At 46.2% G+C, this 24,659-nt stretch overlaps 2 protein-coding genes across 2 annotated transcripts in view; one reads left to right on the forward strand and one right to left on the reverse strand.

Annotated features, from left to right (window-relative positions):
- Window positions 1–11,704, reverse strand: part of RTN4IP1 (reticulon 4 interacting protein 1) — a 50,880-nt gene extending 39,176 nt beyond the window's left edge. Inside the window, exons 1-2 of the mRNA XM_040428827.1 lie at window positions 11,243–11,704; window positions 10,320–10,471 (exon numbers count right to left, since the gene is read on the reverse strand). Of these exons, the coding sequence (XP_040284761.1) occupies window positions 10,320–10,471; window positions 11,243–11,501 (411 nt within the window). The 5' untranslated portion in view covers window positions 11,502–11,704. The remainder of the gene's footprint in view (window positions 1–10,319; window positions 10,472–11,242) is intronic.
- A 53-nt stretch (window positions 11,705–11,757) lies between these two features.
- QRSL1 (glutaminyl-tRNA amidotransferase subunit QRSL1) overlaps window positions 11,758–24,659 on the forward strand; it is a 50,572-nt gene continuing 37,670 nt past the window's right edge. The window contains exons 1-4 of the mRNA XM_040428826.1: window positions 11,758–11,914; window positions 13,087–13,246; window positions 15,595–15,693; window positions 16,013–16,109. Coding sequence (XP_040284760.1) covers window positions 11,891–11,914; window positions 13,087–13,246; window positions 15,595–15,693; window positions 16,013–16,109 — 380 coding nt within the window. The 5' untranslated portion in view covers window positions 11,758–11,890. The remainder of the gene's footprint in view (window positions 11,915–13,086; window positions 13,247–15,594; window positions 15,694–16,012; window positions 16,110–24,659) is intronic.

The raw sequence follows: 24,659 nt of genomic DNA on the forward strand, positions 1-24,659 counted from the left end.
ATTCAGTAAAAAATGACGAGTGAAATCCGAAAGGTGCTCTTTGGAATATGGGCCCCTTTGCCCACCTAGGCTGCAAAAAAGTGTCACACATCTGGTATCTCCGTACTCAGGAGAAGGTGGGGAATGTGTTTTGGGGTGTCATTTTATATATACCCATGCTGGGTGAGAGAAATATCTTGGCAAAAGACAACTTTTCCCATTTTTTTATACAAAGTTGTCATTTGACCAAGATATTTATCTCACCCAGCATGGGTATATGTAAAAAGACACCCCAAAACACATTCCTCAACTTCTCCTGAGTACGGGGATACCAGATGTGTGACACTTTTTTGCAGCCTAGGTGGGCAAAGGGGCCCATATTCCAAAGAGCACCTTTCGGATTTCACAGGTCATTTTTTACATGAATTTGATTTCAAACTCCTTACCACACATTTGGGCCCCTAGAATGCCAGGGCAGTATAACTACCCCACAAGTGACCCCATTTTGGAAAGAAGAGACCCCAAGGTATTCGCTGATGGGCATAGTGAGTTCATGGAAGTTTTTATTTTTTGTCACAAGTTAGTGGAATATGAGACTTTGTAAGAAAAAAAAAAAAAAAATCATCATTTTCCGCTAACTTGTGACAAAAAATAAAAAGTTCTATGAACTCACTGTGCCCATCAGCGAATACCTTAGGGTGTGTACTTTCAGAAATGGGGTCATTTGTGGGGTGTTTGTACTGTCTGGGCATTGTAGAACCTCAGGAAACATGACAGGTGCTCAGAAAGTCAGAGCTGCTTCAAAAAGCGGAAATTCACATTTTTGTACCATAGTTTGTAAACGCTATAACTTTTACCCAAACCATTTTTTTTCTACCCAAACATTTTTTTTTTATCAAAGACATGTAGAACTATAAATTTAGAGCAAAATTTCTATATGGATGTCGTTTTTTTTGCAAAATTTTACAACTGAAAGTGAAAAATGTCATTTTTTTGCAAAAAAATCGTTAAATTTCGATTAATAACAAAAAAAGTAAAAATGTCAGCAGCAATGAAATACCACCAAATGAAAGCTCTATTAGTGAGAAGAAAAGGAGGTAAAATTCATTTGGGTGGTAAGTTGCATGACCGAGCAATAAACGGTGAAAGTAGTGTAGGTCAGAAGTGTAAAAAGTGGCCTGGTCTTTCAGGGTGTTTAAGCACTGGGGGCTGAGGTGGTTAAAAGGTATCAGTCAGGAGAAGCGTACAAAAGAATGTCCAAGGCATTAGATATACCATGGAACACAGTGAAGACAGTCATCATCAAGTGGAGAAAATATGGCACAACAGTGACATTACCAAAAATTGGACGTCCATCCAAAATTGATGAAAAGACGAGAAGAAAACTGGTCTGGGAGGCTACCAAGAGGCCTACAGCAACATTAAAGGAGCTGCAGGAATATCTGGCAAGTACTGGCTGTGTGGTACATGTGACAATAATCTCCCATATTCTTCATATGTCTGGGCTATGGGGTAGAGTGGCAAGACGAAAGCCTTTTCTTACGAAGAAAAACATCCAAGCCAGGCTACATTTTGCAAAAACACATCTGAAGTCTCTCGAAAGCATGTGGGAAAAGGTGTTATGGTCTGATGAAACCAAGGTTGAACTTTTTGGCCATAATTCCAAAAGATATGTTTGGTGCACAAACAACACTGCACATCACCAAAATAACACCATACCCACAGTGAAGCATGGTGGTGGCAGCATCATGCCAAGGGGCTGTTTTTCTTCAGCTGGAACTGGGGCCTTAGTTAAGCTACAGGGAATTATGAACAGTTCCAAATACCAGTCAATATTGGCACAAAACCTTCAGGCTTCTGCTAGAAAGCTGAACATGAAGAGGAACTTCATCTTTCAGCATGACAACGACCCAAAGCATACATCCAAATCAACAAAGGAATGGCTTCACCAGAAGAAGATTAAAGTTTTGGAATGGCCCAGCCAGAGCCCAGACCTGAATCCGATTGAAAATCTGTGGAGTGATCTGAAGAGGGCTGTGCACAGGAGATGCCCTCGCAATCTGACAGATTTGGAGTGTTTTTGCAAAGAAGAGTGGGAAAATCTTGCCAAGTCAAAATGTGCCATGCTGATAGACTCATACCCAAAAAGACTGAGTGCTGTAATAAAATCAAAAGGTGCTTCAACAAAGTATTAGTTTAAGAGTGTGCACACTTACGCAACCATATTATTTTATGTTTCTATTTTGTCTTCCCTCTACCTAAAAGATTTCCGTTTGTTTTTCAATTGAGTTGTACAGTTTATAGGTCACATTAAGGGTCCATTCACACGTCCATTGTTTCTTTCCTGATCTGTTCCGTTTTTTGCGGAACAGATCTGGACCCATTCATTTTCAATGGGTCCTGAAAAAAAATAAAAATCAGAATATTGAGCTGTCCGATTTTTTTCAGGACCCATTGAAAATGAATGGGTCCAGATCTGTTCCGCAAAAAACGGAACAGATCAGGAAAGAAACAACGGACGTGTGAATGGACCCTAAAGGTGGAAAAAGTTCTGAAATGATTTATCTTTGTCTAATTTTTTTTACATCACGGAAACCTGACATTTTAACAGGGGTGTGTAGACTTTTTATATCCACGGTTATATATATATATATATATGCAGCAGGCTGAATCCAGCCTGCTTTTGTGGGAGGGGCGTAGGGGGCTTCTTAAGCCCAAGCCGCCCAGCTCACCGGGTGCACGTCCTCTCTCGCCTGACGCTGGTAGGAGGAGCTGCACCCGTCACTTGCATTTACGGCCCGAAAGCTGCCTGCACGTGCAGCGGTTTCTGCACGCCAGAACCGCCAACTCCAAGGTAAATCCCCCCTCCGGTAACCTCATCCCCGTCCCCCACCCTCCTCAGCTCCCGCCCGTCCCCCCGCCACCAGTCTCCTCCGCACCCCGCCCGGTCACTTGCCTCCTCTCCTTCCGCTTCCGTCTCGCCGGCTTGCGCTCCAACCTGGAGCGCATCACGTGACCGCGGCTCGGCGTCCCGGAAGTCGGCAGGAGCGGGCGCTTCCGTCTCTGGCCCCGGCTCGTCCTCCTCTCGCTCCCAGCGCTCGTGGATGCACGGATATCCACGAGCGTCGGGGGATTCGCCTAGCTTCAGCGGCACTCCCCCCCCCCCCCCCCCCGGCCCCCCCGGACCGCTGCCGGTGCCGTTGGTCGTGGGGGGGGGGAGGATATGGATAGCACTGCCTCCTCAGCTCCCGCCCGTCGCCCCGCCGCCAGTCTCCTCCGCACCCCGCCCGGTCACTTGCCTCCTCTCCTGCCGCTTCCGTCTCGTCGGCTTGCGCTCCAACCTGGAGCGCATCACGTGACCGCAGCGCGGCGTCCCGGAAGTCGGCAGGAGCAGGCGCTTCCTTCTCTGGCCCCGGCTCGTCCTCCTCTCGCTCCCACCGCTCGGGGAGGCACGGATATCCACGAGCGTCTGGGGGGGGGAAAGGGGGGGGGGCCTGGAAGACAGCCCAGCTTGCTGCCTGGCGTGCCCCTGCCCAGGCCCCCGCCACCCCCACTTCCTCCTGTCACCCCGCCCAGGCCGGTACCCCGCTCCCGACCGCGGCGGGGGGCCAGGGAGGAAGGGAGAGAAAAGGGAAAAAAAAAAAAAAAAAAAAAAAAAAAAGTACATCACCAAACACCGCCTTCACATGGCCATCCACGTCTAAAAAACGCACAACCCCCCCCCCCCCACTATCCACCTTCCATCATCCCTGGCACCCGCATCGGGGGAGGGACAGTACGGTCTTCGCTCGGCATCTGTCCCTCCCACTTTTGCCCCCCCCCCCCCCCCTTTCCCTAAACACCGGTTCGCACACCCACCACCACTGGGGCATTTCCCCGCGCGGGCTGGCCTTCCCCTTTGCGCTGGTCCGGTCCCCTCCCCGCCGAGCGTCGCCCGCGGCCGGCGGCTCGGGGGGGGTCCACCAGCCCAGCACCCGCCAGGTGACCAGCGTCATCCTTCTTCGGGTGGTCACGTCCGGGTAACCAAAAAAAAAAAAAAAAAAAAAAATTTTTCATGTTTCCCAACCCGTCCACCCTCCACTACTTTTTTGTCCGCAGGAACGCCCTGCTCTCTTCTCATCTCTTTCCGCTCTCTTAAAAAAAAAAAAAAAAAAAAAGTTCACAGGCAAGGCCGGTTTCCATCCGACATCGCCTGGCCGTGTCCTATCTCTCTCTTTGTTTTCCGCTCGGGTCACGCAACCCAGGTGTCTTCAAGGTGGTACGCCCACCTCGCATTCCCACACCTACCCCCGGGCCGGGTACGCCCAGGCCCCACTTTGTCCCAACAGTCTTCTTCACAGGTACGCCCTGAACCGCCCCTCAACCCGTCCACCCAGGATCGCCGGGCTCACAATTCTCTCAGCGTCCCCTTGCTACAACCCCATCGGTTCCGCAAGGACGCAACCCTACCCACGTGTTTTTCCACTCCTTGGCTCGCCGCTGCAGCAGTCACGCGCCATCCCCCGGCTCCGGCCCGGTCAAATGCCAGGAAACCTCTGGTCTCGCACCAGTGGCGCTTTCCTTAAATCAACACGTTCGGTCTTGTCCTTTCAGGTGACTAAGCTACTCCGTGAGTGCTCCCTTGGAATCCTTTGGCCCCCTTTTTTTGTCGTCCAGGTAAGTAGCGGCCACGATTCACTATTCCGGCCGCCCGGCACAGCCAATCGTGGCATCATATACTGTTCTTTTCAGGTGAACCAGGGATAATCTCGGCTTCGCCAGGTCGCTTCCGTCCCCTCTGTTCACGGCATTAACAGCTCCAGCATCTTAAGGTAAGGTTATAAACCACGCCCAGTAAGGGGACCTCGCGTCCTCCGGCCTCGCCCCGACGCTGGGCACCTCCGTCCCGCCACGCGCTTCTCTCTGTAATACCACCCGCACCCACCTCGCTTCCCCCTCCAGCTTTCCTTTCCCCTCTTCGTTTCAGCTCCAACATGTCCCACGTGTCCGACATCGAGGACGCTCTATCGATCGTGGAGTCTGCGGTATCGGAACGGGCAAGTCGCTCTTCTTACCGGACTTGGACCATCCCCAAGATGATTGCCGAGCTGGACAAGCGAGGAATCCGCCATTCGGCCACAGCCCGAAAGGCCGAATTATATCACCTATTGTTTCCTGAGCCATCCACAGGGTCCACGGAGCAGATCCCCATGTCGACCATACAGCTGTCACTAACGCAGCTACACGCCACGATAAACAATTTGTCCAGTTCCATCTGTAACATGAACACCAGGCTCCAGGCAGTCGAAAGCAGGGACGCTTCACCTGCCGCACCCTCCAGTCCCGCCCCTGGTCCTTCCACTTCCCAGCCATCTTCCTCAGGTAGGTTGTCTGGGCCGCCCGAAATAGCCCCCTCCTTTTTCGTCCCCGAAAACCTGCGCAGGGACATTCTCGCAGGCAAGGACGTGAACCTGGCTGCGGTCCTCATCTCCACGCACGACACGGTGGAAAACCGGACCATCGCTTGCGGGGACGTGTCCGTAGTCCTGAAGGCCAAAGACGCGAGGTTGAACAAAAAACTCTCCATCCCAGAGTTCGTGCTTGCGTTCAGCCTCTACCGCGACATCATCTGCGCAGCACACCCAGCCAGAAGAGAGGAGCTGGACGCATATTTATACAGGGTCACGGAGCTTGGGCACAAATACGGAGGATTTGCATATTACGACTATCACCGGTCATTTTCGGCGAAGGCAGCTGCAGCCCTCGCCCAGTTCCAGCATATCACCAACTGGGCCTCCCTCGACATGGAGCTATTCTGCAGACATTTTGCAGGTCTCAGGTCTCCTTTTTGCTCCTTCTGCCAGTCAGTCCTGCACGCCTCCGATTGGTGCCCAAGCTCCCACGCCTCCCCCCTGCCAAAACAGCAGCCGAGCACTTCGGCCCCCCAGAAACCGGGTCCGCTCCTGGACAAATTGGGTCGCCCCATCGTGTACCTGGGAAAAAACCAGTTGTGCAACAACTTCAACTCCAGCTTCTGCAACTATAGCAAATGTAAGGCGCTCCACATTTGTTCCACCTGCTTCCGGGCCCACCCCCAGTCCACCTGCTCCCAGCGCTCGGCCAAAAGCTGACTGGCCGACATTAATGTCCCCCTTCTCATCTCCCTCCTCAATACCCACCACGATCCCGCCTTCGTCCAATTCCTGCATTCCGGTTTTTCATCAGGCTTCCACACCGGCCTGGTCACCCTGCCTCGGGATTCCTGGGAGACCCCCAATCTCATGTCAGCCATGACGGACCCGGCCTCGGTGGATTCCCTTCTGCAGGTCGAGCTGCAGAAGGGTTTCATCATAGGGCCTTTTCCCACCCCTCCCTTCCAAGTCTACAGGGTGAGCCCCATTGGGTTGGTCCGCAGCAAAAATTCCAATAAAAACCGTCTAATATATGATTTGTCAGCGCCTCATGCATCCAGCACCCCGAGCCTCAACTCGTTGATACCATCGGAAGAATACTCCATGCGCTATTCTTCCCTGGACGAAGCCATCCAACTCATCCTACAGGTAGGGGCAGGGGCTTGGCTCTCAAAAGCGGACATTTCGGACGCTTTCAAGCTTCTACCAATCCAGCCCCACCTCTGGAGGTTTCACGGGATCAAATGGAGGGACCAGTATTACTTTGCCACCCGCCTCACGTTCGGGTCAAAGAGCAGCCCCTGGCTCTTTGATCAGTTCGCCCAGGCCCTCCATTGGATCCTGGTAAACCACGGCAACTGTCCCAGAGTCATACACTACCTGGACGATTTCTTACTGGTCGAGAACCCAAACCATGTGCCCGACAGGTTGGAAAGCCTCCTCTGCATTTTTTCCGCCTTACAGGTCCCAGTGGCGCCATCAAAGGTTGACGGCCCTAGCACGGTCCTCACCTTCTTGGGTATCACACTCGATACCTGCAGAATGGAAGCCAGACTCCCAGAGGACAAACTAGTCAGGCTCCAGTCATTCATTTCTGCTCACATCGGTTCCAGAACCATGTCCAAGGGCGACCTGCAGTCACTGTTGGGTTCTCTCAACTTTGCAACCCGCATCATGCCGCAGGGACGATCCTTCACAGCAAGACTCCTCCAGTTGTTACCCACAGCCTCAACCCAGGACTCGCTGATCCAACTGGACCGGGAAGCCCTGGCCGACCTGGACATGTGGAGGGTCTTTCTGTCGGCATGGAATGGCATCTCCATGTTCGTCCCTCACTGGAGCCCCACCTGCCCGACCGTGTACTCTGACGCGGCAGCATCCGTCGGGTTCGGCGCCTTATTCGGCCACCAGTGGTTCGCTGATTCCTGGCCCTCCCAGATCCTCTCAGACCCTCAAGCCATCCAGTCCTCTCCTCTCCTTGAATTGTACCCCATCGTGGCAGCAGCTCAAGTCTGGGGCAAAGTATGGAGCAACATGCCCGTGCGTTTTTTCACCGACAACCACACGGTCGTCGACATCATCTCCAAAGGCAGATCCAGTTCACCCAAAGTCATGCGCTTCCTACGCAAACTCACCTGGCTTGCCCTCAAGTTCAATTTCCATGTTTCTTGCACCCACATCCAGGGTATCAGGAACGTCGCAGCAGATGCCTTGTCTCGCTTAAACCTGACTCTCTTCTTCCAGGTCATGCCTCAAGCCGACAGAATCGGGATTCCACCCCCGGACTTCGGCTCTCTGATCCTGGACTAGACAGGCACCTAGTCATGGCTCATACTCTCATCCGCAAGTCCCTGTCCGAAAACTCCACAAGGAACTACCAGTCGGGTTGGAAAGCTTTCGAGGTATTTCGTCACCTTCACCCCAGGGGCAACGTAAGCGAAACCGCTTTCATCATGGCTTTCCTGGCATACTGCCACAAGGACCTACACCTCTCCTTCAGCACCATCAGATCGTATCTGTCAGGAGTCCAGCATCACCTCATGATCCGTCAGCCAGACAGCAACCCTATCTTTTCTTCCCACGCCATCAAAGCCACACTGCGGGGTATTCAAAAATGCTCTCACAAATCCGGACCCGCCAGGCAACCTGTCTCAGGGGACCTGTTCAGGAAACTCTCATCCTCCCTAGACGGCAGTCCTTTTGGCCCTTTCAGAAGCTGCATTCTCAAAGCCGCCCTCTACCTAAGCTTCTACGGCTTTCTCCGGCCCGGGGAATTCACCGGCACCTCTCCTCACAACTCAGGCCCGGCTCTAAACCAACTCACCCGTAGTCGCGAGCGTTTCACCTTCACCTTGCCAGTCTCCAAAACCTCACAAATCGGGCCCCCAGTGCACATAGAATACTTCCCGACTTCCAACTCCTGGTGTCCCGTGGCCGTCCTCAACGGGTTACTCACCACACTGGGCAATCGGGCTCCCGCCAGCCCTCTCCTTCCTTTCCCGTCACGACCTCTCACGTCCTCGCAGTTTGTCAAACACATTCGCAGCCTCGCGTCCGGGTTTGGGTTCAACCCCCAGGCCATCACGGGCCATTCATTCCGGATCGGAGCCGCCTCCGCCGCCTCCAAACATGGGGTCCCGGCCCATATCATCCGTAAGATGGGCCGCTGGAAGTCCTCTTGCTTCTCACGATACATCCCGCACCCGAAAGCCGAAATCGCTGCTGCTTTCTCTGACTTAGTTCTGTAGTACCATCTTTCACAATAAAGAGTCGCTCCTTACACCTTTCCTACTCGTATTTTGCCCCCTTTATTTGGCCTACCCTCGTCACGTGGCAACAGGCACACCACCAGCCACTGTAGCTAGATTAGGTTCAGTCACACTCCACAGGCTTCGCGCCGCAGCCAGGACCACAAATGCAGCAGGCTGAATCCAGCCTGCTTTTGTGGGAGGGGCGTAGGGGGCTTCTTAAGCCCAAGCCGCCCAGCTCACCGGGTGCACGTCCTCTCTCGCCCCTCCCTCCCGACCCTTCTCTTTACATCTCCCTTAGGGTATGCCCCCTTTATTTGGCCTACCCTCGTCACGTGGCAACAGGCACACCACCAGCCACTGTAGCTAGATTAGGTTCAGTCACACTCCACAGGCTTCGCGCCGCAGCCAGGACCACAAATATATATATATATATCCACACATACAGAACAGACCAAAAGTTTGGACACACCTTCTCATTCAAAGAGTTTTCTTTATTTTCATGACTATGAAGGCATCAAAACTATGAATTAACACATGTGGAATTATATACATAACAAACAAGTGTGAAACAACTGAAAATATGTCATATTCTAGGTTCTTCAAAGTAGCCACCTTTTGCTTTGATTACTGCTTTGCACACTCTTGGCATTCTCTTGATGAGCTTCAAGAGGTAGTCCCCTGAAATGGTCTTCCAACAGTCTTTAAGGAGTTCCCAGAGATGCTTAGCACTTGTTGGCCCTTTTGCCTTCACTCTGCGGTCCAGCTCACCCCAAACCATCTCGATTGGGTTCAGGTCCGGTGACTGTGGAGGCCAGGTCATCTGGCGCAGCACCCCATCACTCTCCTTCATGGTCAAATAGCCCTTACTTTCAAAGTTTTCCCAATTTTTCGGCTGACTGACTGACCTTCATTTCTTAAAGTAATGATGGCCACTCGTTTTTCTTTACTTAGCTGCTTTTTTCTTGCCATAATACCAATTCTAACAGTCTATTCAGTAGGACTATCAGCTGTGTATCCACCTGACTTCTCCTCAACGCAACTGATGGTCCCAACCCCATTTATAAGGCAAGAAATCCCACTTATTAAACCTGACAGGGCACACCTGTGAAGTGAAAACTATTTCAGGGGACTACCTCTTGAAGCTAATCAAGAGAATGCCAAGAGTGTGCAAAGCAGTAATCAAAGCAAAAGGTGGCTACTTTGAAGAACCTAGAATATGACATATTTTCAGTTGTTTCACACTTGTTTGTTATGTATATAATTCCACATGTGTTAATTCATAGTTTTGATGCCTTCAGTGTGAATCTACAATTTTCATAGTCATGAAAATAAAGAAAACTCTTTGAATGAGAAGGTGTCTCCAAACTTTTGGTCTGTACTGTATACCTGCAGGCCTCTACAGCCGAGAAATCTAAGATAATATCAGAAAGTGCTGAACAATGCAGGAATCCAATGGGCTCTGCCACAGATATCTGAAGAAGAGGTCAGACCAATCTCAAAAAGTGTAGCACTATTTTTATTAAATAATCTGATATGATTTTTGCAATCCTGCGTTTAACTGGATGGTCATAGTGTCTGTTAGCTTCCTGCATTCTTCTGCACGTTTAGATGGTACCGAAAATACTAACATCTCAATTATATATGTATGTCAGTCAGTATACAATAAACAGTATTCAGCACTTTTCTTCCATATACATGCCTGATCTCCAGGTTTAAAGTACTTCACATTAAGTCCGCATTCCATGACTGTTCCTGAAACATCTCTGCCCAAAATCAAAGGAAATTCACTACCAGATGTCTTTATATGAAGAGGATCCCGACTCATGTTCAGACTTTTTGCGCCATAACCACCTAGAAGATAAATGGGGAAAAGGGTTAGATGGAGTTTGAAATTTCTAACTGGCTCCTGGTATTTTCTAAGTAGTTTTTAGAGAAAATCATTCTGAACATAACAATAAATTTTTGCATGTACAGAAACATTCCTGCAGTAAAGTGAACATAGAGGTTGGATCCAGTGGCGTACATAGAGAAGTAAGGGACCCATAGCAAAGATCAACCCAGGCCCCCCACACAGGACAGAAGGGTTTCCGCCTAAACTCCTTACAATGACACTTGGGCCATTTTTCCGCTGCTTCGTTTGTTAAAAGTTGTTCCTTTAGAGGGTAGAGTCCTGACCAAGTTTTCACCCCCAGTAGAAGAGGGGATGATCCCAACTGGGCCCCCTCTTGTCCTGGGCTCCATAGCAGTCTGCCGCTATGGTGGTTGGATCATGAGATATTCTAAACCAGGCATGCTCAACCTGTGGCCCTCCTGCTGTTGTAAAACTACAACTCCCAGCATGCCCGAACAGCCTACAGCTATCAGCCTAGAGCACGGCATTGTGGGAGTTGTAGTTTCAGGGGTGCCAACATTTACGGCTGTGTGTGTGTGTGTATATATATATATATATATATATATATATATATATATATATATATACACATACACATATACACACACACACATATATACACACAAAAAATTCTTTCAAATATGTTTAACATAAAAACTTGGTGTAAACAAGAAGTCATTTTCTGAAGACACAATCCGTTTAAAGACAAGCACATTATCCTGGCCACTTACTTCTCATGTTCACATCGAGAGGATTTACACTCGCAGCATGGACTTTAATGATCACTTCATTGGGATAATGGATGATTGGCAGCAGCACATTCTCATTGAAGCGCAGAACATCATTGCTCCCATACTTGTCAATAACCCAGGCTGGCATAACCATGCTCCTCCTACCTGAGGAATGGATGCCCCTCTCTTTCCCAGCATCTGCTATTAGACTGGGTCTTCTACACAAATGTAAGACAGATCTCCTGCACACAATATTCATCCTGCTCAGCACCGGAGACCTCCAATATACAACACAAAGGACTAGAGCAACACTGTCACAATCTACAGCTTCATGTCATTGAAACAGGAGCAAGGAAATGCAGCGAGGCCTCCCCGTGTGACGCTCTGCCACCAGCCTGCGGTCCTCAGCCCTTCTGCTTCACTTCTCCTCGGTTCTTCACACATCCAGGTCTTGTCCCTTCTATGTCCTCTAGGAACTTCCGCGTTCCTAGCCTCATTCCTGCGTAGTCCAATGACAGCAATGCATACTAAACCGTCCACCTATCGGAAACGTTCTAGTTTGCTGTCCCTTATTTGCCAACCAACACATGTCAGCTTCCAGTAGGATCACGGGTCTGTGTCTACGGTGTATGCTGGGGACTAGAAGACATGCTGGGGGCCAGTCTGCGGGAGGTGAGTGGGAAGCGTGATCTGCACACCTATGAGACTGTCTAATGAAAAGACTGCTGCCGTCTCAAACAGTGACGGGGGTTTCATTGCCTTTTGGCATAGTAAAGCTAGACTAATACCACAACATAGTGGCCATCACCATGCCAGCACAACCTTCAGTGCTTCTAATAGGGTCATGTAGTGTCCAAATAATATGATAGACCATAATATACCATTAGGGTCATTTATCAAGCTGGTGATAAGTAGAACTGGCTTAGTTGCCCATAGCAACCAATCAGATTCCACCTTTCATTTTGGAAAAGAGCTGTCAAAAATGAAAGGTGGAATCTGATTGGTTGCTATGGGCAACTAAGCCAGTTCTACTTATCACCAGCTTGATAAATGACCCTAATGGTATATTATGTATACCGTGTGTAGTCTTCTCTGATGAGAGGAGAAATTACCAGGTAGGTGTCCGCTGAGTGTTCCTGAAACACTGAAGTGACTGAAAATTCACCCTGCCCCCTCCCATGGGCTGTTGACATGTCTAGTGTAGGGTTGCCACCCGTACGGGATTGACCCAGACAGTCCGGGTTGGTAATCCTGTGTCCGGGTACAAGCCTGTCTCAGACCCGGACACAGGATTTATTTCAAACTGCAGTGCAGACTGTCTGACTTGCTCGCCCACGGTCCTGACAGCTGGCGGTTAATTTTAATGGTTCCGCAAAAAAAAAAAACGGAATGTACTCCGCATGTATTCTGTTTCCGTTTTTCCGTTCAGTTCAAAGATAGAACATGTCCTATTATTGCCCGCAAATCACGTTCCGTGGCTCCATTCAAGTCAATGGGTCCGCAAAAAAATGGAACACATACGGAATGTACTCCATGTGTCTTCCGTATCCGTTCCGTTTTTGCGGAACCATCTATTGAAAATGTAATGCCCAATTTTTTCTATGTAATTACTGTATACTGTATATGCCATACGGAAAAACGGAATGGAAAAACTAAATGGAACCAGAAACACTATTGAAATAAAAAACTGAAAAACTGATCCGTTTAAAACGTCCCGCTAAACACTGAAAAAGCCATACGGTCGTGTGAACAAGCCCTAAATGTTCTCCTGGGCCTACACCTTTTAACTTTTTTTTTGCATAAAAGTGTGAATGCTGTATAATGTTTTATCTTGTTTCACACAGGCAGCTGCTGCCTTTAGACTCGGACAACTGACCCCAACAGAGTTATGTCAGAGGTGTCTATCGTTCATCAAGGAAACCTCATTTCTCAATGCTTACATAACTATAACTGAAGAGGTTGCCCTTAAACAGGCAGCAGAAGCAGACGAGCGCTTCAAGCAAGGTACAGTCTAATAGTAATAGAGATTTTTACTCCACTCATTGTTAGTCGTGTCAAAGACATTAAACAGGTTTTCCCATAAAAAGTCTCCACAGGGTAGCTAATAAATAATAAATCTAAGGCCCCTTACACACTAGCGAGTATTCCGCGCGGGTGCAATGCGTAATGCAAATTCATTGCGCCCGCACGGAATCCGGACACATTTATTTCAACGGGGCTGTGTACATGTGCGTTGGTTTTCACGCATCACTTGTGCGTTGCGTGAAAATCAAAGCATGTTCTATATTCTGCTATTTTCACGCAACGCTGGCCCCATAGAAGTGAATGTAGCTGCGTGAAAATTTTTCACGGATGGTTGCTAAGAGATGTTGTTTGTAAACATTCAGTTTTTTATCACGCCCGTGCAAAACGCATTGCACCCACGCGATAAAAACTGAACAACTGAACAAGATCGCAGGCAAAACTGAATGACTTTGCCTGCGAAATCGCACATTTTTCACTGAGCGCATTCGCAACGCATCCGGACCTAATCCGGACACGCTTGTCTGCAAGGGGCCTAAGGGGTCAGACCACTGGGACCCTCATGAATCCTGGGAATGAGGGGTCCCCTCTGTCATTGGAGCGGGATGTAGTGCCGACATCTAGCAATAGGAAATAGGCCTCATGAATCCTTGACGCGCTCCAGACATCTCAGTGCATACTTTACATGGATGTCAGTGCAAGTGATGGGAGCATATTGTGTGGTGAACCAAGTCAGCAGGTAAATTACACAAGTAGCATCCTTTCACACAGTACAAGGGGTATGGTTTCAGAAAGGTTTTGTTTCTCAATTCTTTTATTACAGCTAGAATAAAGTGCTTAGAATTTATTTTTACCTTAGATATATATATATATATATATATATATATATATAAAAAAACATATCTAGCATTTAATTGCACAAAACAAAGGTCTTATGGGTCTGGTAAAAATGACATTAGATTACACAATAAATGATCATATAGACACCAATAATATGTATAAGGGTACTTTCACACTAGCGTTAGAAGAATCTGGCAAGCAGTCCTGGGGCCGGAACTGCCTGCCGGATCCGGAAATCCGTATGCAAACGGATACCATTTGTTTCCAGATCCGGATGCGGATCCGTCTGACAAATGCCTTGAAATTCCGGATCCGTCCCTCCGGTGTCATCCGGAAAAACGGTTCCAGTACTTATTTTTTCACATGCGGAGACTGGAAAATCATATCCATCAATGCGGCAATTACCTGAACACTTGGCACCAGATTCGGCATTAATAAATTTCAATGGAAATTAATGCCGGATCCGGCATTCCGGCAAATGTTCCGGAATTTTGGGCAGAGAAAATACTGCAGCATGCTGCGGTATTTTCTCCTGCCAAATACAGTAAAAGGGACGGAACGAAAGACATCCTGATACATACTGAACGGATTGCTTTCCATTCAGAATGCATTAGGACAAAACTGAAGCGTTTTTTTTCCCGGTATTGAGCCCCTATGACGGAACTCAATACCGGAAAATGTTGACGCTAGTGTGAAAGTACCCTTAGCGTATAAGTATAAAAAAATACATGCTTCTGTATGTGGTAATGCTATAGCTTGGTCATAAGCATTTGGTTTTGCATGTCCCAGGTTTGAATCCTGGGAGACACTGTCTTCAGATTTTTTTAAATTCCACATTTAACCCCTGATAAAAGTCTATATCCTTATCATATTGAGAATAATGGGGGTAATTTATTAAGACTAGCGTTTTAGACCCCTTTAGCGGGCAGTGGATGCGCCAGATTTATGTAGAGGCGCCGGCCTCTACATAACTTCGGCGTATCCACCGCCTGCCTAAATCTACGCCATCTCCCTTGCTGGCGTAAATTGAGACCATTTTGTACTCCTAAAACAGGTGTAGAAAACGATAAATGAGATGGGCCTGCTAGCCCGCCAACAACAGGCCCCCTATTTTAGACTTGGCGCGAGCAGGGAAAAGTCGCAAATATCTGTTAGTAAATGTTTTTAAGAAAGCTAATAAATATTAATGGTTTCTTTATAATCATAAACCGGTAAAAGGTTTTAGGTTTCTAAGAAAAAAATATATAATTCTCAATATAGTGAGGCCTATTATTGTTATTATATGATTACGGTATATAGTATTTATTATAGTATAGCGTTTTATCAGGGGTTAAATAAAAGAGAAAAAAAAATAAACAGAAAAAAAAAGTTTCTATAAATCATGTGCTCATTGGCCACCAAATGTGGGCGGGGTATACCTGCTTCTTGTACCGCCTTCATTTCTTTCAGGGCTCTTAGTCATGTATTTCATCATTTACTTTAATTTACAGGTAAGCCCCTTGGCATCTTAGATGGAATTCCTATTGCCATTAAAGACAACTTTAGCACCAAAAATATAGAGACAACATGTGCATCAAAAATGTTAAAAGGTAAATATTATTTTCTATATTAATTATAAAAAAATAAAAAAATGTTTATTTGTAAGGCAATGTTCACACTGCTGTTTTGAGGCTCCATTAGCTGTTCCGTCACTTTTGATACTGAGAATGGTGCAGAATGCAGTGCCATTTTTGATGTCAAAATAATGGAAACCTCAACAGGACCCGAACAGGCCGATTTCTAAGAGAATGGGATTCAGCACAGTATCGTGGCTTCTGTTATGAGTCGACACCACGATGCAGATGTGAACAGAGCCTGATATTTGTGCACATGTAACTGACCACACTGTTTGTTGCTGTTTTTCCTCAGGTTATATCCCCCCCTATAATGCTACAGTTGTCCAGAGACTTCTTGATGAAGGAGCAGTGCTTATGGGAAAAACAAATATGGATGAATTTGCTATGGGGTTAGTAATTCCCATGACAGTCTGCATTCTTTGATGAAATCTTCCATGGCTTATTACCTTTAGGCCAGGTGTTATGGCACAGTTTTGTAACCATTTCATCCTAGGCTGAGTTCACATCACCGTTCAGCCTTTCCATTCTCCTGCTCCGTTTAGGAGCAGGAGAACGAAAAGGACGGATTCGGCACATAACTGAGCCGAGTGGAGCCTACGGACCCCTTAGACTATAATGGGGTCCGTTAATTTTCTGTTCAAAGGAAGATTTTTGAAGCGGAGACAAAAGTCCTGCGCGCACAACTTTTGTCTCCGCTCCAAAATCATCTTCTGAGTGGAAACCTAACGGACCCCATTATAGTCTATGGGGTCCGTAGGCTCTGCTCGGCTCAGTTATGTGCCGAATCCGTCCTTTCCATTCTCCTGCTCCTAAACGGAGCAGGAGAACGGAAAGGCTGAACAGTTATGTTAACTCAGCCTTAGGCCTCATGCATACGGCCGTTGTTTTGGTCCGCATCCGAGCCGCAGTTTTGGCGGCTCGGATACAGACCCATTCACTTTAATGGGGCCGCAGAAGATGCGGACAGCACTCGGTGTGCTGTCTGCATCCGTTGCTCCATTCTGTAGTCCGCCAAAAAAAAAAAATCTGTCCCATTCTTGCCCGCGTTTTGCAGACAAGAATAGGCAGTTATATTAAAGGCTGTCTGTGCCGTTCCGCGGAACGCACACGGACACCATCCGTGTTTTACGGATCCTCGATTTGCAGACCGCAAAACACACAACGGTCGTGTGCATGTGGCCTTAACAGTACAATGAAGTAACTATGTTAATAGATCCTACCTATCTTTTATGGTGATCTATGGGTCTGTAAATGAGCTGTACACAGAAAATGATATTTTGAATCAAGTGCAGAAGTTTAAGTATCAGTTACACCCACTTCTGCAGGACTGTTTTGCAGCACAGGAACTACTGCAGATTTAATTTGAGAAATAAATGTTTTTCCTTTAATTGGCCAATGAAGGCGGATAAAGTGTTTTTGTGAACTGGCCACCCAGGGTGCAGACCGGTCACTGGTTTCTACAATCAGGTGCAATTGTTGGCAATATACAGTATGAAGACATACACCTCATAAAAAGACCCAGACCAGGTCATAGATTAAAGGGGTTGTCTCACTTTAGTAAGTGGCATTTATCATGTAGAGAAAGTTTATATTGTTTGCACAATATAAAAAAAAGCACTTGCCTATGTGTGCTCCCATGGTCCCGGCCACCAGAGAGGCTGACTGTTTTTCCTATAGTGTGCAAGCACGACCACCCCTGATGGATTGCACGGTGGTCTGTAACCATGGAAACGAGCAGTGTTTAATGTGATGGGAAAATGAATGCGGCCAGCAAAGGAAGCAATATGGACAATCACAATACTCTCTACATGATAAATGCCACTTACTGAAGTGAGACAGCCCCTTTAACCCATTCGCTACCATCGCCATACGGCACTGGAGCGATGTGTAAACATGGCGCCCGCTCACACATGCAGCGGGCACCATGGCCGGCAGATCTCTGCTGTTTCAAAGACCTGCGGCAAATAATGCCGATCACGGTGATTAAATACTTTTAGATGCCGTGACCAAGTAAGATCACGGCATTTAAATGCGCAAAAACCTGGAAGCTCTGGCTTCCTACCGATGCACCGTGTGGCCAATTAGGGCATCGGTAGTTGCGCTGAACACTATGCGCTGAAGTGTTCATGCTGCAATTCCTATTTTGGCCACCAGATGACACGCCAGGATAAGAAATGAGCAATATTCAGTTTAAATGGCATTTGAAAAATCCCTGATTGAACAAAATTAAAAAACATAATTTATAGGCTCATATGAGTCACAAAATCATCACAAAAAAAATAATATAAAAGCTGAAATCACCCCCCTTTCCGTATAATTAAATAAATACCTAAATAACAATAAATATAAACATCATGGGTATCACCGCGATCGAAAACACCCATACAATTAAAATAGAGAAAAAAATTCCAATACGGCGAATGGCGTAAGTGAAAAAAGGGTCAAAATGGCCGATTTCCCATTTTTTTCATTGCTTCTCTTACCCAAATTTTTTTATAAAATGTGACCAAAAAGTCACACACACTCCATAATGGTAGCAATAAAAACTACAGATTGTTCCGCAAAAAATTAGCCCCTAAACAGCCCAGTAGACACAAGTATAAAAAAGTTATGGGGGTTCAAAAAAATGTATCACAGTTTACATTTATTTTTACACTATTTAGACATAAAGAACCTATACATATGGGGCATTGTTGTAATCGTACTGACCCAGAGAATGAAGGGAATCGGTCAGTTTTGCTGTAAACGAAACGTTGTGGGAACAAATCCCGTAAAATGGTGGAGGAATTGCGTTTTTTTTCCAATTCCACCCCATTTGGAATAGGAAATTTATGCCATAATTAATGGTGTCATTAGAAAGTACAACTTGTCCCGCAAAAAATAAGCCCTCATACAGCTATGTGACCGGAAATAAAACAAAGTTATGGCTCAAGGAAAATAGAAAAATGAAAATGAAAAAACCTCCGGTATCCTAAGGGTTAAGGCCACTTCGACACAGTCAGTATTTGGGTAGTATTTTGCATCAAAATTTGTAAGCCAAAACCACTAGTGGTTCCAGAACATGGAGGAGGTTCAGAGCTGTTCATTATATATTCCTGTGTAGGTTCCACTCCTAATTTTGACTTACAAATACTGATGTTGGTGTTTTGACATTGTTGTCATAAAAGACATCCTTCAATTACCAGCGTGAGGCCAGCTGAAGATGTTTTTTCTGAGCCTGATCAGATTCCATCAATTTTTTTTAGTCAGTCTAACATTAAAACTTCATTAATCATGATCCTCCAAAAACCGATTATGAATAACACAGGTTAACGACCTCAGCCACAGTGATGTACCTGTATGTCATTAGGGCTGAGGGAATGTATGGAGCAGGCTACTACACTGAGCCCGCTCCATACATGGCAGGTGCCGGCTGTATAATACAACCAGCACCCGGCTTCAATAACCGGGATTGGCGATGACGCCGAACCTGGTCATTTAACCGCTTAGATGCTGCTGTCAATAGCGATTGCAGCATCTGTGGGGTTATACAGATCGGAGTCCCTGCAGTAAAATTAGGGTCTCCGATTGGTTCACCATGACAGCCCTGTGCCTTCTGAAGGTTCTCAGGCCTGACATGGCTAACTGCCTGTAAAGCTGTGCAAGAGGCACATGGATCTATAAGACAATCGATCAAAAGATCACAGGTTCTATAAAAAGTAAAATAAAAATAAAAAAATATAAAAAATTAAAATCATCCCCTTTTTCCAATTTTACATAGAAAAATAAATATAACAGGTATTACTGGGCCCTAAAATGTCTGAACTATTAAAATATAAAAATATTTTACCTGCGTAGTGTACGCCATGATGGGAAAAAAAGAAATACACACAATTCACCATTTCTTGGTCACCTTGTCCCCCCCCCCCCCCCCCCAAAAAAATTTTTTTTTGAACAGTGATCAAAAAGTAACACGTAACCCAAAAATGGTACCAATAAAAAGTTTAATTATTCCCACAAAAAACAAGCCCCCACACAACTCTGTAGACAAAAGTTATGTCTGTCAGAAAATGGCAATGATTTTTAATTTTTTTTTCAAATTTTATTAAAAAATTTTAAGTAACGAAGCTAAATAAAAACTATTCAAGTCTAGTATTGCCATAATTATATTGACCTGCAGAATAAGGACGTCATGGCATTGTTAGTGCACAGTGAAGGCCATAATATTAAAACCTAAAAAAACCTTGCCGGAATAGTGTTTTGTTGTTTTTTTTCAATTTCAAGCCACAAATAATTTTTTTCAGATATAAGATATGGTAAATTAAATAGTGTCATTAAAAAAAAAGTATCCCTCAGAAATAAGCCCTCATATGGGTGTATGAACTGAAAAGTTGAAAATATATGGCTATTGGAATGTGGGAAGGAAAAAACGAAAATGCAAAAACAAAATGGGCCCGGTCCTTAAAGGACATCTGTCAGCAGATTTGTACCTATGAAACTGGCTGACCTGTTCCAGGTGCGCTTGGCATCTGAAGGCATTTGTGTTGGTCCTATGGCCTGCCCAGGACTGGGCAGTGAAAGCATCATCACACCTGGCCCTGTCAATGAAAGTGCAGAGGGCGCAGTAGTTGCAGAGAGAGCAGAGCCTCTAGGTGTAACAACAACTCCCTCGTTGCTCCTAGCGGCTTATTTGCATATAGTAAAACATAATTTTTCTCAGTAATGCGGGCACATATGAACATGGGACCAACACAGATGCCTTCAGCTGCCAAGTGCACATGTAACAGTTCAGCCAGTACAAATCTGCTGACAGATGTCCTTTGAGGCGTTAAGCTTACCTGTAGTTTCAGGTGACTTTTTAGAATCAGCCATCCTGTGTATATGAAGAATACTATTTCTGACCACCATATGACTTTTATCCTGCATATATTACCAGCGTTCCACTCTACAGAATGTATACGTTAAAACAGAGATGGCCAACCTGTGGCCCTCCAACTGTTACGAAACTACAACTCCCAGCATGCCTGGACAGCCTACAGCTATAAGGGCATGCTGGGAGTTGTAGTTTTTCAACAGCTGGAGGGCCGCAGGTTGAGCATCCCTGGCAAGTGCACCGGTTCCTGATAGGTTCCCGTTTTACAAGATCTAAGTTTAACATTTACATTTTTTTTTACTCTATACCACTGCATGGAATAATACACTATTCTATAATGTTTTTTGTTGGAAGTATACTTGCGTATACCAACCAGGAGAAGACCTAAAGGACACTGTTTTGGCCTCTGTCAGGAAAATTTAAATGCATCCTAATTTAGATATTCTGTTATTATCAAATTTAGAATATGCAGAGTTTAGGTATAACATAGCACTATAATGCAACAGTAAATCGATAGCAAATAAAAAAATATTTCATTACAGTTCTCCAGATGGTGACCAAAATGGTCACCAATGCGACTTACAATTTGCAAATTGTGACAAGACTTTTTAGTCTTGTCGCCTTTTGTGACTAGACCCACCTAGGACGGTGATGCAGTTGAATACTGCGGCGGTGCATGGGAGAAAAGAGTTCCCTGCCCCGCCGATCACCCTCATAGGCTTCAGGAAAAGCAGGCCTGAGGCCTATGTAGTAGTAAATCCTGGTGCAAGCAGGCAAGATGACGTCATTGCGCCTGCCTTTGCTGGGACACGGCACAGTGACGTGTGTATCTGGCCACCTGCTTCCCACCATCCCAGGCCATAGACCAGAAAAGATTGTGACCTGCATTGTCAACGCCTTTAAATGAGACACAGGTGACTATTAGTTTGTAGCTTTTTTTTCAGTGCCCACTTGGTGGACATTACTGCCAGGAAGGAGAGCACTGTGGGGGGCACTGGGGAACATACACTGCGTGCAGAATTATTAGGCAAATGAGTATTTTGACCACATCATCCTCTTTATGCATGTTGTCTTACTCCAAGCTGTATAGGCTCGAAAGCCTACTACCAATTAAGCATATTAGGTGATGTGCATCTCTGTAATGAGAAGGGGTGTGGTCTAATGACATCAACACCCTATATCAGTTGTGCATAATTATTAGGCAACTTCCTTTCCTTTGGCAAAATGGGTCAAAAGAAGGACTTGACAGGCTCAGAAAAGTCAAAAATAGTGAGATATCTTGCAGAGGGATGCAGCACTCTTAAAATTGCAAAGCTTCTGAAGCGTGATCATCGAACAATCAAGCGTTTCATTCAAAATAGTCAACAGGGTCGCAAGAAGCGTGTGGAAAAACCAAGGCGCAAAATAACTGCCCATGAACTGAGAAAAGTCAAGCGTGCAGCTGCCAAGATGCAACTTGCCACCAGTTTGGCCATATTTCAGAGCTGCAACATCACTGGAGTGCCCAAAAGCACAAGGTGTGCAATACTCAGAGACATGGCCAAGGTAAGAAAGGCTGAAAGACGACCACCACTGAACAAGACACACAAGCTGAAACGTCAAGACTGGGCCAAGAAATATCTCAAGACTGATTTTTCTAAGGTTTTATGGACTGATGAAATGAGAGTGAGTCTTGATGGGCCAGATGGATGGGCCCGTGGCTGGATTGGTAAAGGGCAGAGAGCTCCAGTCCGACTCAGACGCCAGCAAGGTGGAGGTGGAGTACTGGTTTGGGCTGGTATCATCAAAGATGAGCTTGTGGGGCCTTTTCGGGTTGAGGATGGAGTCAAGCTCAACTCCCAGTCCTACTGACAGTTTCTGGAAGACACCTTCTTCAAGCAGTGGTACAGGAAGAAGTCTGCATCCTTCAAGAAAAACATGATTTTCATGCAGGACAATGCTCCATCACACGCGTCCAAGTACTCCACAGCGTGGCTGGCAAGAAAGGGTATAAAAGAAGAAAATCTAATGACATGGCCTCCTTGTTCACCTGATCTGAACCCCATTGAGAACCTGTGGTCCATCATCAAATGTGAGATTTACAAGGAGGGAAAACAGTACACCTCTCTGAACAGTGTCTGGGAGGCTGTGGTTGCTGCTGCACGCAATGTTGATGGTGAACAGATCAAAACACTGACAGAATCCATGGATGGCAGGCTTTTGAGTGTCCTTGCAAAGAAAGGTGGCTATATTGGTCACTGATTTGTTTTTGTTTTGTTTTTGAATGTCAGAAATGTATATTTGTGAATGTTGAGATGTTATATTGGTTTCACTGGTAAAAATAAATAATTGAAATGGGTATATATTTGTTTTTTGTTAAGTTGCCTAATAATTATGCACAGTAATAGTCACCTGCACACACAGATATCCCCCTAAAATAGCTAAAACTAAAAACCAACTAAAAACTACTTCCAAAAATATTCAGCTTTGATATTAATGAGTTTTTTGGGTTCATTGAGAACATGGTTGTTGTTCAATAATAAAATTAATCCTCAAAAATACAACTTGCCTAATAATTCTGCACTCCCTGTAAATACTGGAAGTGGCACTGTGAAATTACTGGGGGGGGGGCAATGTGGGGGATATTACTGGGGACATAAGAGAGCACTGTGGGGTACATTACTACGCGAGTTAGTGTCGGGGACACTACTACTGGGTGGGCACTGTGGGGTAAAATACTATTGGAAGGGCACTGTGAGGCACATTACTACTGAAGGTGCACTGTGGGGACATTACTACTGTGGGGCACTGTGGGGGCATTACTATCGACGGGGCAGTGTTTGTGGTCATAACTACTGGAGGGGCATTGTGGGGGACATTACTAATGGAGAGGCACTGTGGATGACATTACTATTGACAGGGCACCATGGGGGACTTTACTACTGGAGGAGCTCTCTGGGGGGCATTACTACTGAAGGGGCACTTGGGGAGGACATTACTAATGGAGGGACATTGTGGGGGACATAACTGGCCGCATTGGGGCACTCTGGGGATTTTTTTATACTGGGAACAGTGTAAGGGGCACTAGCGACTTTTAATACTGAGGCACTATAGGAGGCATTTTTTAATATGAGGGCACTATATGGGGCATTTCTGGTGGCATTGAGGACATTTTAATACAGGGACACTATAGCAGGATTTTTTGTACAGGGCATTATTGATTGGGGCACTATAGTGGACATTACTCAACACAACATATACACTGGGTGCAGAATTATTAGGCAAATGAGTATTTTGACCACATCATCCTCTTTATGCATGTTGTCTTTCTCCAAGCTGTATAGGCTCGAAAGCCTACTACCAATTAAGCATATTAGGCGATGTGCATCTCTGTAATGAGAAGGGGTGTGGTCTAATGACATCAACACCCTATATTAGGTGTGCATAATTATTAGGCAACTTCCTTTCCTTTGGCAAAATGGGTCAAAAGAAGGACTTGACAGGCTCAGAAAAGTCAAAAATAGTGAGATATCTTGCAGAGGGATGCAGCACTCTTAAAATGGCAAAGCTTCTGAAGCGTGATCATCGAACAATCAAGCGTTTCATTCAAAATAGTCAACAGGGTCGCAAGAAGCGTGTGGAAAAACCAAGGCGCAAAATAACTGCCCATGAACTGAGAAAAGTCAAGCGTGCAGCTGCCAAGATGCCACTTGCCACCAGTTTGGCCATATTTCAGAGCTGCAACATCACTGGAGTGCCCAAAAGCACAAGGTGTGTAATACTCAGAGACATGGCCAAGGTAAGAAAGGCTGAAAGACGACCACCACTGAACAAGACACACAAGCTGAAACGTCAAGACTGGGCCAAGAAATATCTCAAGACTGATTTTTCTAAGGTTTTATGGACTGATGAAATGAGAGTGAGTCTTGATGGGCCAGATGGATGGGCCCGTGGCTGGATTGGTAAAGGGCAGAGAGCTCCAGTCCGACTCAGAAGCCAGCAAGGTGGAGGTGGAGTACTGGTTTGGGCTGGTATCATCAAAGATGAGCTTGTGGGGCCTTTTTGGGTTGAGGATGGAGTCAAGCTCAACTCCCAGTCCTACTGCCAG

This window comes from Bufo bufo, chromosome 4 (assembly GCF_905171765.1).
Source record: "Bufo bufo chromosome 4, aBufBuf1.1, whole genome shotgun sequence".
Taxonomy (NCBI): domain Eukaryota; kingdom Metazoa; phylum Chordata; class Amphibia; order Anura; family Bufonidae; genus Bufo; species Bufo bufo.